Genomic DNA, 13,883 nt, shown 5'->3' on the forward strand with positions numbered 1-13,883 from the left:
CGTGAGATCGTTGGAAGTATCGAATTATGTTGCGTGCTCGCTGTTTGAAATGCTAACCATTTGACGTCACGAAATTACTAAACCAATTTAAAACGAATTAAACATCTCTAATTTATGAATAATTTACTTTCGAATAAATCTATTAATAAATTAACCACATTTTCTATCTGTAACACTAAAAATCGTAAGCAGCGCATGAACGAATATAAACAGAAAATTTATATATAGAAACACGATGCATTCTTACTCGAGAATAGTCTTAGTACGTTTCATGCTCAATGCTTCTTATTTTAAACGTATTCTGATCTAATGATGATCCATCTTTAAAATAAAACAACGAATATATAGGTTAAAAAACTGTAGATTACTATACAATATTTTTAATCTGTGGTAAGGCTTTCAAGGAAAATTAATTCAGAACAATGAAAAGTTTTAGCAAATTTAAATGATTTATTATATACATAATTTAACTAACAAGCTTATGATGTCTTAAAACATTACTTATTGTTTTTATATAGATCAAGTTTACCATTATTAAATTTAAATAGGATTTATTGTTATTACCAAAGTTCATTAATTAAACCATTTAAGTACAAAAAAGTGTATTTTAAGTTTATTGGTAAATTATTTCTAATCCGTATTTTGACTTTAAAGATACTTATATAATATATGATTCTATGAGGTATTTTAATAATGAGAACATCAAATCCAAATTTGTTTTGTTTATAAAACTCTTTGCTTTATTTGTTAAATGCTTTTAATTATATAATACGACATACGTACGGTCTTACGTAGATGTTTAAAATTATTAATGATAACTATAATCTTCATGTTTATAAATACCGCTATAAAAATTTATAAGGCAATGGCTTATTAATAATCGCTATCTTGTACCAGCCAGGTTATTATTATTAACATAACAAATATATTGCAACATTTACACGTAATTATAGAGGTTATGTAAAGTAAATATTTTTTAAAAGCATGCACGTGGTCTTTAAATCTTAACCCGCATGTTTGTTGATATAGCATTTTAATTATTTGAAATAATAGCGTTCCAAACTATGCTTACATTTAAAAATTTTAAAGCAGTATTTTGCATAAACAAATCTTAAGTGAAAAGGCTTTGTAAACCACGCGGTTCAATGAAAAATTTTTCTTTATGACAATCAAATTAATCATATTAGTACAAACATGTTACTGACTTTTTTGTTTTGACAATTGCTTACAGGCTCTTTTAATTGTCAGTCATAAACGTCCTTCATACAGTCTTAAAACAATTTAAATTCCATGCTACTTATACATAACTAAAAAAAATTTTTTACTTATTTTGCTTGATGAACTTTTACTAAGCTTAATTGTGTGCAGTCAGTTGCAGCGCGAATAAGTGTCTCATTTACACTCAATTAAAATTGTAATTCAAATACAAAATATCTTAATTGAAGTAGGTATTTACACGCACTTTTGAATCATCAATTGTTTCTAATATTTTATATCAGTCAGTGTAGTTAGTCCGTAAATAGGCTATCACCAGCTCGTAAGGCTGAACTGCTGAGAGGAGCCGGGGAGGAACTCATAAGTTGCTCTATTACGAGTATCATGTTTGATATAAACAGTATAACATCAATACTGCAAATGAGTCAACTAACCAAGTTCTGCGTTTTTCGATGAACTAAAAACTCTTGAATGCTGTTATAATTTTTATTTGGATATACACTTTTAATTTTAGATGTAAAACTATGAAAAGGAATTCCGAGATATCTTATGGAACTTTGATATATATGCACACTTGCCCGAGAAGATATTTTGACTTTTTGATGACAAAATTTAGGCGTTACGAGTGTATTGTTTTATCTTGTATCTAAATCAAAGTTCTTTATGGAAAATAAAAGTATTAAGTAACTGCTCTTTTTGGGAAATAAATATCATTTTCGTAAGAGTAGGAAAGGTTAGGTAGGTAGGAAATATTATTTACATGCATAGTTATCTTCTTTATTTATATTTAAAATATGACATTATGTAGACACTCGTGTCCTTACTTATTGTTATGTTGGAAATGTTAAGGAGTCTTTTTATGGGGTATATATCATTTAATATTCACCGATGCGATAAGTTGCGTCGTCACGCCATTGTAAGCAGTTTGTATATGTGCAGTCTGTCCGGGTGTCCGCGAGCCGACCGTTCGCAACTGCAGCCGCATTCCCAGGAGCTCAAGTGCCCAACCCCGGGCTGCGACGGCTCCGGACACGTTACCGGGAACTACTCCTCCCACCGATCTCTGTCCGGATGCCCTAGAGCCAACAAACCGAAGAGCAAGCCTAGGGATGGCCAAGACTCTGAGCCACTCAGGTAAACACATCTAAATTTCTACACAACACTTTCGATTTTGTCTTAGGGGCCGTTCATATAATACGACATTTTCTTGAATGATTTCAACGCTATTAGCCCAAGCTTTCTTACAGCTTCAGCGGAATTTAGCCGGGTTCCACAAAATACGTCGCCTGAAATTTTTTTTTTCTTCCTCTTTCGTTATCACATGACGCTACACTTTCCGCGGCCTAAACTATAAAAATTACGTAAAAAAATCTAAAATAATGAAGAGTCATAACAATTTTTTTTTAATAGTAACGAAATTAAATTAAACTAGTATACTTTATCATTATTATGATTTTAGTTATAGAACGTCCACAAGTGGACATAGGCCTCTCCCATATAATAGCAATGGGACTGGCAGGAAACAGTCTGCGTCCAGTGTCTTTCGTGACCTTAGCATGGTCGTGTGTCCACTTAGTGAGCGGACATACGATGAAATATAAACAAATGATTTCATTTTTGTTCAGATGTCCGTGGTATTTTAAAGCGCACATTTCCTCTCAGAACAAACGTATTTTATAAACGGCTCCTTATTAGTTAGTTACAGATCGAAATTATAAATGTAATTTCCTCTTGTTAATTGTTTGTCTATACCTGCAATTGGTATTTTTTGCCTATTGGCATTTACAGCTACTAAGTTCGAGAGTTCCCTCTTTAAACTCAGCTCGGACATTATATTTTTCACTGGATTTAGAGAACGTCGACAACTTAGCTCATTTACAATGACGCTCCGTGCAGTGGTCGTTAATAAAGACACTTGCACCCAACTGGTTATTACTTATAAATGGCATTATTTGAATTACAATACGATAATATTCAAATAATTTGAAATCATCAATTTGAATATCAATTTGTAATACCAAAATCTTTATTCATCGACAGATTACATCTCGTGTTGATGTTATTTTGGATCTGTACGTATAATAAATGTCTCCTGTCTGAGAAGAACAGACGTAAAAAACTCAACAGGACTTTTTTTAATAAAATTAAATTACATAATTAATATTGAAATAGCCAGGAGGCGAACACATCTCCTCAAGACATCTCCTATTAAATCAATATTAAAAAAGATACAGGTCTAATTAAAATATGAATAGGTAAACCTTAACACAGTACAGAACTATATGAACATCCAGAAATATTAAAAAGACTCGCCTCTAAAGAACAATGTCGTTCATATTAATAAATCATGTTTATATATAATTTACTCCGGTCATCATACAAAACACAGTAGGAAGCTTTGGTTTTAATATTTTATAATATATATCCGAATTCGTATTTGCGCCAATACGGAAAAATGTAATTTTACATCTTACATTTGAACTGAGAATTGGTTAATGATAAATTTCTTTAAGTTAATACGTATAGTTGTGCGCACAGTATGGTGTCTCTTATTTGGATTTACTGCACCGTAATTTAGTCTAAATGAAAATTAATTTTTAAAAGAATATCGTACAAATAAATCTAAAAATATGTCTGGAAATGTTTCAACGATTTTTTTAAAATAATTTAACGGTGAAGCTTTACTTTAGTAATAAAATGTTAACAGTACGTTTACATATAGCATGTTGATTATTTGCACGCTGCTTAGATGCCCTATACCGGGCTGTGATGGATCTGGACACGCCACTGGGAAGTTCTTATCGCATCGAAGGTAAGATCACGTGAAACTACCACGTAAAGTTTCGTAAATTCGGGTAAAGCTAGAAATGTGATGAGTGTCATATGAATAAGCATTTTGAGTTATCTAATCGAATATTTATTTTATCAGCGCTTCCGGCTGTCCTATTGCGAACAGAAATAAAATGCGGGTGCTGGAGAGCGGAGGAACTGTAGAACAGCACAAGGCTGCTGTAGCGGCGGCGGCGTCTGCGATCAAATTTGATGGCGTCAATTGTCCGACTCCTGGTTGCGACGGCTCAGGGCATATAAATGGGTCGTTTCTAACCCACCGGTCACTCTCCGGGTGCCCCGTGGCGGGTTCTTCTACACCCACCCCGCAGCCAAAGAAGCCCAAATATCCCGATGACATCACACCGCTGTATCCGAAACCATACTCAGGTATCTCAATAACATTAGATTAAATAAAACTACGTAAGTCATATAGAACTTTCAAATATAAAATTGAAGAATTTCTGACAATTGATTACAGGGATGGAAATGAATATGCAGACTGGGAACGGCGAAGATCTTATGACCCTTGAACAAGAAATAACAGAACTGCAGAGGGAGAACGCTCGCGTCGAATCTCAAATGATCCGTCTGAAGTCAGATATCAACGCCATGGAAACGCACCTCAGTCACGGTGAAAGAGTGAGTATTTAGGAATATTTTAGAGAGAGGACGACGTTATCGACGTTACTTGTTAATCTTTCAATGGTCCAAAATTTCGTAGATGGTACTGTCATGGCTCCAAACATCCAGCTTTGAGTGCTACTAACATCTTGCTAACATTTGTGAGTACCGCCATAACTATTCGGTCACACCCACTCGTGACAAATTGACCCAAAACCTTTATGAATAAAAGAATAATTTTCGCTTTTTTTACAGGAGAACCAGCTGATCTCCCAGCGTAATAACAACCTAAATGAGTATTACGAGAGCTTGCGCAACAATGTTATAACTTTACTTGAGCATGTTCGGATTCCTGGTGGCGGTACCGCTCCTGTTACGAACGCTGGAGGTACACCCGGCGCTCCGCCGCCTCCCGTCCCGGGAGATAAGCCAGCGCACGACAACTTCGACTCTTATCTAACGAAACTGCAAACTCTATGCTCACCGGACGGCTATTGTCCTGACGAGAACCGACCTATATACGAAACCGTGAAAAACGCGCTCCAAGACTTTACAGTTCTCCCGACGCCTATTTAAGGTTCAACTAGCGACGCCGAGAACGAGAGACAATAAAGGCATTGTCCAGATTAATTCGGCGGAGCTTACCGAACAACAAAAGACTTAGTGCAATTGATTTCGCGTAAAGTTAATATATTTACCAAAGATTTTAAACTTTTAAAGTAAATCGGTTAAAACAGTGAACGCTCTGTGTATGTGCGTACTTCGTGTAAGTAGTACGAATGACTTTGTTCGGTGTGTCCAAATGCATCGGATTTTTTCGGACAATATGTGTTCTGCTTAGATAACAATGTTTGGTAAACCATTGTATACGATTTGTGATTTCCTTTCGTCATCACACTACATTAAAATCTATCCAATGTTAAAAAAAGTAACTAAAAAAAAGGACTTATTGTAAGACTTAAATAAAATTTAAATACTGTTACTCGTACATGCTTAAAATTAACTAAACGTTAGGAAAAGTTTATACTATTGAATATAAGTGATTTTACTTCACGACAACACAATATACTATCAGATTTCAATGTAAATATTGTACCTAATTCGATACGAATAAAAAATATGTTATTGTCGGCGGCAATGGTTCGAGTTTAGCGGAAAGATGAATTTGTTTTGCCCAGAGGATGAAATTGAATAGTGTATAAGGTGATATGTTAACGAATTCTTGCGTTCTAATACTGGGAATGTGCCAAACGCTTCAGACAAAACGGCCCTCTTCGCTGGTTGGTATATTATGACTTGTCCACGAAGATAAAGATTTAAATAAAAACGAAATTAATAAACTCTTTAGAGGACTCTCTAGTCACTTATGTAAATAAAATTGTGAATACATAGTTGACTCGTCATATGGACGTTTTTATTTATATTAGATAATAATGAGATCTCATTAGTAAGGTAAATAATTCAGCATTAATTATCCAATTTTAGAAATTAATGAAAAATTTCTTTGTTAGTCAAGTTTCACTTAAACTGTGATTATGTTACGTGTTACGACTTATTTATTGTTACCATTACGGAATGTGATAGCTTAAATGTCGCGAGTTGATGTTAATTTGCAATGTTTTTAGTTGACGCTCTTTACACAAATGATGTGCAATGATTGTTTGGAACTGTACCTATTTCGCGATCTTTCGTTAAATATAAAATTATTTAAGCTTAATTATCTTCTCTTCAAATCACATTGGTACAAGAAACGATAATTGTATTCGCATTTAAATACTAAACCTATTACTATGTTACTAATCTGATTGTCATATACGTTTCTGTAAAGTATGTGTTGTTAAAGAGAATAAAAATAATAAATACTAATATTTGCCGTCACTTTCTGTTCCCTTTAAAAAAATCATTAAATATAACCTAAAATTTAATTTTTGTTTTTCTAATCTACATGTTTATTAATTTTATTTTTTTCCAAAAAAAACCTTCCTGTACGGAGAGGAATGTCCATTTTTAAGCTTTACATATTTATACTTACTTATTATACTTTCATTTATATTATGATAATTTTCTAATTTCTTAAACTAAATATGCTACTACATGTTGCTACGAAATCTTCAGAACTGAAAAATACTAAATCGAGAGCTGTGAATTATTATTCATCTAAACAATAATGTAGTATATAAATGAGACAAGAATATAAATTAATAAAATACAGTATTCGCTGTAACTTTTAAGAAACAGAAAAGAAAAAAGAAAGGTTCTACAATCCCATTCACATTCGATCAAATTTCATATTATGAAATCGTTAATAAACTAACAAATATACTTAAATATTTGGAGCTTTTAATAATTTACTAATAAATAATTTTTACAATGGTTTGGCTAAGCTACATATTCAACATGTATTATTGGAATAATATTTGTAAAGATTTTAGACTTTTTAATATATGATAGTATAGTAATTGGAAACAGGGACGTGGTTTGAAAATTTTTTAAAAAAAGGGACAAAACAATGTATATGATGTGTTGTATGAAATGTGGCGAAGGATCGAAGACGTTGCATAGAAAGAATGTATTAGTGCTACGGAACGTAAGATAATGTGACGGACAGAAGAAAGAAAGGAATAAAAGAAATTTTGAAAGAGGAAAGAGTAGTATTAAAATAAAAGTATGAATAAGTGAAAAAATCAATATAATTAAAGTCCATTTCCTAAAACATTATAGAGGAACGTAAAGCCCCAAAAACTTAGCTATAATAAAAACAGGGAAGTGGTAACAAAAATCGTTATTCAATAAAGAAAATATTCGTAGATAAATTCTGGTCACTTGTAAAACGTGTAGTATATATTAATAATTAAAAAATGTATCATTGCATAAATTTAAAAAAGAACATAGAAAAAATAATTTTATGCCATCAGTAGATTATACATTATATGTATTATATATATTTACATAAAACATGTTTTTGCATTAACGCAATACTCTAATAATTCATCTCTCATTTAATCAGTGTTGTTTGATACGCATCTATATTATAAAATACTATAGTAATAGCTTACGCTTATGATACTATTTTTATAATTAGCATAATGCTAAATTTTTATTTAAGCCCAACAGTCTTAAAATAAAAACCAAAATTTACTCATTTAATACTTAAAAGATAATATAACATTGACACATTGATTTTAGATATAAAATTAACATCGTACTACTGGATAATAATAAAATAACTACAAACTGGAAATACGTTTCATTCATAACTAGGAAAAATCTAATTCAAGATCATTGTTAAGAAGACTTTACGATAAGAATAGAATAAATAAGCTCCAAGGCGTAATAAAGAATCTAAATTAAGTCAACACGTAATTGGGTTTAACTTTTAATAAAAAGTATATGAATTATAATAAATAGTTGTAAATGTTATTTTTCGCAATACCAAATAACAAAAAAAATGTCATTAAATAAAACTTTACCTTGATTGTGCTATTATTGTACTTGTCTATCTTTTCAAGTTCACTTGTATATTATATATTTCAAGATTTAGGTTAGTGTACATTTGTCTTAAATTCTTATAAAAAAAAAAACAAACGTCACATCGTATGTCAATGTCATTTCAACATGCGGTAATATTTTTGTTGATGTCAAAGTACGAGTACTATTAAAATGAAGAATTCTAAGGTAGTGTAAAATATTAATATTAATTTTAATGTAATAGAATTTAAATTGGGATAAGTTAAGTAAAAAAATAATATTTTTCAGACTCGCTATTTTGACAAACAAGCTGGCGCTGACGATAGTAAAGATGTAAAAGTGTACAATGTAAAAATAAAACCACGATTATTCAAAAATCAGAAAATTAAAGTAAGTAAAGTCATTTAATAAACCAAATATTATGTATTATAACTATCTTTGTAAAGGTATAAGATAGATAAATGTTAACAGATGACGTTTTAGAAATTCTATAGTTTTGGTAAATTATACAGATTTAATTCTAACTGTTCTTATTAAAACGTATAACAAATTTCAGGAATTAAAATCCATTGAAAAAGGTTTGAAAAGAAAAAAGAATGAGAGGTTTCCAGGAAAGGCTCCCCTTGATCCAAAAAAACTAGAACGTCATTCTAGGGGAGAAGGTTTTCAAGGAAAAGGGGTAACACATCCATTGCATGCAAAGAAATTGCAAAAGAAAGAAAGGAAACACAACTATGCCCAGGAGCAAGCAGCTAGAGCTGAAATTCTACTTACTGAAGATCAAGGGTATTTATACATTTACAGTTGTTTCGAATAATTGACAAAATAATCTAAATCAAATAATCTCAGAAGCTTTTGTGGCTAGATTAATATCTATGTAATATGAAATTGTTTTAAAAAGACTCAATTCTGTCAGCTAAGTCATAAGATTTAATTATCTCAGACTATGGTCTTTTTCTGAAATAAACTATAGTGAATTCATGTAGGTCTACCTTTATTCATATTTTTATTTAAATTAGTCAAATTCTCCATGAAAAAATCTTTTCTTTGTAATAAAAATGAGAGTTCCCTAGAGGGAGACCCTGAGCATAGTCACTCAATAAAGCATGAGCTAAAACAATCTAATAGCTCAGGCTGCCAATCTGGTGGTAAAGTAATGATATGCAGCAACCGGAGCCCTCAGGCTTCGCTGATTTTAAAAAGAGGTGTTAGGCTAATGCCCCCTGCCGCCTCGAACCTGCAAATCTGCAATTGAGAGTCCAAAGAAAAAAATGTCTATCACAAATTATTTTTTCTGTATACTACAATTAATTATAGGACTAATTATAATCTTAGCTTATTTGTCTACTAGTTTAATTTATGTCTGTAATGGCTGAAAAGTTGACTGGAAGAAAATGCCTTTGGCATTAAGATTGCTTATGTACTTAATATAGTATAAGAAGTAAATAAATCAATAACTAAGTTTATTACCAAAATATATTTGTGAATGGATATTATGTTCAAGGTTAATCGAAGTCGAAGAAGGCGAGAAAACCACAGCTATATCACAGAAAATTATAGCTGATAATGTTGATATTGCAGCTGCAACAAAGATATTTGAGCTTAATCTTGACTTTGGACCGTATAGAGCGAAATATTCACGCAATGGCAGACATTTGCTTTTGGGAAGTAAAAAAGGTCACCTTGCAGCATTTGATTGGGTTACGAAGAAATTACACTGTGAGATAAATGTAATGGAGAGTATTCATGATATAAGGTACATGTTTATTTTTTTATGCTATTTTATTCTCTAGCAAATATTTTATTTTTTATCTGTGTATTCGGTTATAACTTTGAGTACTTAATATGTAACCTAATGGAATCTTTTATTCCTTCACATATTTACAAATATTAATTTTAGCAGAAAATGATGAATGATTCAATTATATCATCATAATTTTAGAGCAAGGTGTCCACTTCTGGACATAGGTTCATGCCTAATCTTTAAAATAGGACCGGTTGAAAACAGCATGCATTAGTGACCTTTCAAGGTTTTCTGTTCATTGCTACCATCAATTACACTGAACCAATCTTCATCTCTTTTTCAAACAATAGACTCCCACTGCAAAGCATAAGCTCAATAATCGCCATGATGATCTTGCGCTGCCTATATGCAGTGACTTCCAATGACCTTAATTATGTCAGTCCACCTTACCATAGTCAATAACAGAAGGACCGCTAGGGACAAGGGCCTGATTTCTTAGAGGTACCAATCGCAATGGGTTGTTATGGTATGCAGAGGATGCTGTTGCTCATTCTCGGGAAACTAATACTTCTGTCGCCTCATACAACACCCATTATCCTACATTAATCACATTATTCATATTTCAGTTGGCTTCATGTAGAAACAATGATTGCTGCTGCACAAAAAGAATGGTTATATATCTATGATAACAATGGAACTGAGATACATTGCATTAAGAGAATGGATAAAATTTTGCGAATGGAATTTTTGCCTTATCACTTCTTGTTAGCTACAGTTGTAAGTAGTATTAACTTGAAATAATTTTAAATGTCTTTAGCTATGTAAGCTTACATACTAGCAAAGTTTATACATGTTTTTGGTAATTGTTACAGAATGAATATGGTTTTATGTCATGGTTGGATATATCTATTGGTGAAATAGTTGGACATTACAATAATCGCATGGGTCGGTCAATAGTAATGACGCAGAACCCTTATAATGCCACTCTGTGTTTAGGAAGCTCTAAAGGAGTTGTTTCTTTGTGGTCTCCTAATGTTCGGGAACCATTGGCAAAAATATTATGCCATAAAACACCTTTAACTGCTATTGCTGTGGACAATAGAGGAATGTAAGTAAAATGTGGGTTACAATTTTTCAAATTAAAATTATAATAATTTCATCTACAGAACGACAACCGCTGGACTAGTTGGCAGCACCTGCATCCAGTATCTTCCGAGGACCATAACCTTATTGTCTGATAATGGTCCACCTTTGTGGGTTAATTCATATGACTACATTTGAATCCACTCATATGTAGATATAAATGTAGTCATAGGCTCATATTAAAAAAGTTATGAAGCTAAATATTTGAGGGACCGGAAAGTAATATAGTATATATATATATATATATATATATATATATAGATTTATTTACATTTTGATGGAAACACAGAAATAGTTGCTTATATGCTTGCTTGTATGTTCTGTGCTGATAAGTCCATTATAGATGGCAGACATCTGAATGTTTCGTAATGTAATATTGAAAGTAACAACATTTCTTGATAGAATTTCTCTAAACAACATTAAAATTCAGTGATGATTTGTAGATTTTTCATTTGAAAGTGAATATTTTTATGTATTTCAGTTATTTTTTACAAGTTGTTTTTTGAAGCTTTTGTATTAAGTTTTTATGTAAATAAAATATTGTATACAGGTGATTGGTTGTAGATGTAAAAGCTTTCCAAGGTTGAATATAAAGCTGTGTCAGCAAAATGATTTATAGCTTATAAATATATAGTTATCACCCTGAAATAAGTTACATTAATTTTTTTGATCCAGTGCTAAACGGTAATTTCTGGCGGTATAGATTCTGCAGAAACAGATATTAAACCATAACTACTTTGTCACTCACACAGAAGTAGCGTTAAAATTATGTGCAGCGATACTTCTTAAATAATAGTAAGAAGCCTAAAAGGAGAGTGTTTACACTTATCATACATAATGTAAAAACACAACATGTAAATACACAGGATGATTGATTTTAAATGTAAAACCTTTAAATATGTGAATGTGTATCTAAATGTCAGCAAAACGCTTCAAGATGTTTCACTTATTTCCATCAACCTGAATAAAGTGATCACTCAAATATGAGATATGATTAGAACACTCAGAGATGTGATATATTTATTTTTTATTACCTAGAAGACAGATAGCAGACAATAAATGATTTTATGTAGTAATTTTAGAATGCTTTTTCTTACCATGTTATTTATGATTTCTTAAACCATTGATTTTTGAATAGGGTGGCGTACCATACAATAATGACCTTATACATTCATTATATAAATATTCAATATATGCCAGAAAGTAGAAAGGGGTGTTCATAAAATGTTTCCCATTATTATTTAAGGTATATGGCCACGTCAGGTGTGGATCGGAGTTTGAAAATATGGGACATCAGGAACCTTGATGGACCTTTACAACATTACAAATTGAGAAGTGCCCCTGTTGATTTAGATTTCTCCCAAAAAGATATGCTTGCTGTTGGCCTCGGAGATGTGGTGGAAATATACAAGTATGTATTAAAATAAACTCATTTTGATAATAAAAATAATTTTTAATACAAGCATATATAATGAAATAAAATTTATGAATATCTTGTGTTTTGAGTAATTTATAAAAAATATATTTTCTAGCAACTGCTGTTCACAAACCACTGAAAAACCATACCTGAGGCATAGAATGGCGAAGTCGATAAGCAATTTCAAATTCTGTCCATATGAGGATGTTTTAGGAGTTGGAACAAATAATGGTTTTACCAGCATAATTGTACCTGGTAAATATAACAAATATTTACGTCATTTATGAGATGTTTAGGTATGAATAACAAATTAATTTGTAAATCACATTACAGGCAGCGGAGAACCTAACTTTGATGCTTTGGAAAGCAATCCATTCCAAACGAAAAAACAAAGAAAAGAAGCAGAAGTTAAAGCTTTGCTTGAAAAAATACCGGCTGAACTTATTACACTTAATCCATTTGACGTTTTAGAAGTGGATGTGGCCTCAATGAAGAAGCAAATGGAAGCCAAGACTAAATTATTGGTAATTTATTTATTTACAACAGTTATTACAAATTAATTAAAATCGGCTAAAAGTTTTAATATGTATTACAAATAATTATTAGAATTAAATAAATTAAAAAAGTAATCATTCTTCACAGCATGTTAAGCCAAAGAATGTTGACTTTACACCCAGACATAAAAACAAAGGCAAATCTAATATAGCTAGGAAGAAAATCATAAAGGATGCTACAAGAAAGGTAAAAACTGGAGTTATAACAGATTATTTTTATCATTATTTTGGTCTTTTAAATTATATGACTGAACATATTTTGTTTTTGCAGGAGTTAATTGAACAAACAATTGAAGCTCAGAAACTATTAGATACGCCTGAAAAAGTTTTTGTTCCAAGACAGTCGTTTGGCGTTTTAGATAGATTTGTTCCAAATATAAAACCTAAAAAATAATAAGTTTTTTTTAATGTTCAAATATATAATACTTTTCAAAACCCCAATGTTGCAAACCTTAATAATAGTACTTATGCTGAGTCATTCTGTCTGTTAATTTTATTATTGTTGCTAATTTGGCTGTAGGAAAATAAAGTTGACTCAAAATACATTTATTTAAGTAAACATTTACATTCGCTTTTTGGTGACCAGCGCCTCCTAGGGATGACTCCCTAGGAGGCGCTGGAACTTTTCATAGGGCGGTGTTGTCTCCCGTGTTGCGCAGGAGTTTATGAACTGCACTGGCTTTAGGGGGCGCTGAAACTATATGGGTGCAACACAGTCCCCCAGGAGGCTTTGAAGCTTTTTATGGGTTCAATACTATCACACAAGAGGTGCAGTAATTTTTATGGGGGCAGTACTGTCCCCGGGGGGCGCTGAAACTTTTTATGAGGCAGTACAGCCCTTCTGAAGTGCAGGAACGTGTCTTCGGGGCTGTATTGAATAGGGCGCTGA

At 31.8% G+C, this 13,883-nt stretch overlaps 2 protein-coding genes across 2 annotated transcripts in view; both read left to right on the plus strand.

Moving 5' to 3' along the window:
* LOC137930365 (myelin transcription factor 1) overlaps positions 1–6,170 on the plus strand; it is a 276,518-nt gene extending 270,348 nt beyond the window's left edge. Inside the window, exons 16-20 of the mRNA XM_068773605.1 lie at positions 2,140–2,349; positions 3,965–4,027; positions 4,145–4,434; positions 4,526–4,686; positions 4,924–6,170. Of these exons, the coding sequence (XP_068629706.1) occupies positions 2,140–2,349; positions 3,965–4,027; positions 4,145–4,434; positions 4,526–4,686; positions 4,924–5,244 (1,045 nt within the window). The 3' untranslated portion in view covers positions 5,245–6,170. The remainder of the gene's footprint in view (positions 1–2,139; positions 2,350–3,964; positions 4,028–4,144; positions 4,435–4,525; positions 4,687–4,923) is intronic.
* A 2,093-nt stretch (positions 6,171–8,263) lies between these two features.
* LOC137930694 (WD repeat-containing protein 46) lies at positions 8,264–13,388 on the plus strand. The gene is made up of 11 exons (XM_068774045.1): positions 8,264–8,343; positions 8,425–8,526; positions 8,693–8,922; positions 9,641–9,892; positions 10,507–10,657; positions 10,753–10,988; positions 12,270–12,434; positions 12,556–12,695; positions 12,774–12,964; positions 13,083–13,181; positions 13,266–13,388. The coding sequence occupies exons 1-11, from the start codon at positions 8,329–8,331 to the stop codon at positions 13,386–13,388; spliced, it is 1,704 nt and encodes a 567-aa protein (XP_068630146.1). The 5' UTR covers positions 8,264–8,328.
* Positions 13,389–13,883: the final 495 nt, after the last annotated feature.

Source organism: Battus philenor, unplaced genomic scaffold, assembly GCF_028537555.1.
Source record: "Battus philenor isolate CCGP_79_NKW_IND1 unplaced genomic scaffold, ilBatPhil1.0.hap1 SCAF_6, whole genome shotgun sequence".
Lineage (NCBI taxonomy): Eukaryota > Metazoa > Arthropoda > Insecta > Lepidoptera > Papilionidae > Battus > Battus philenor.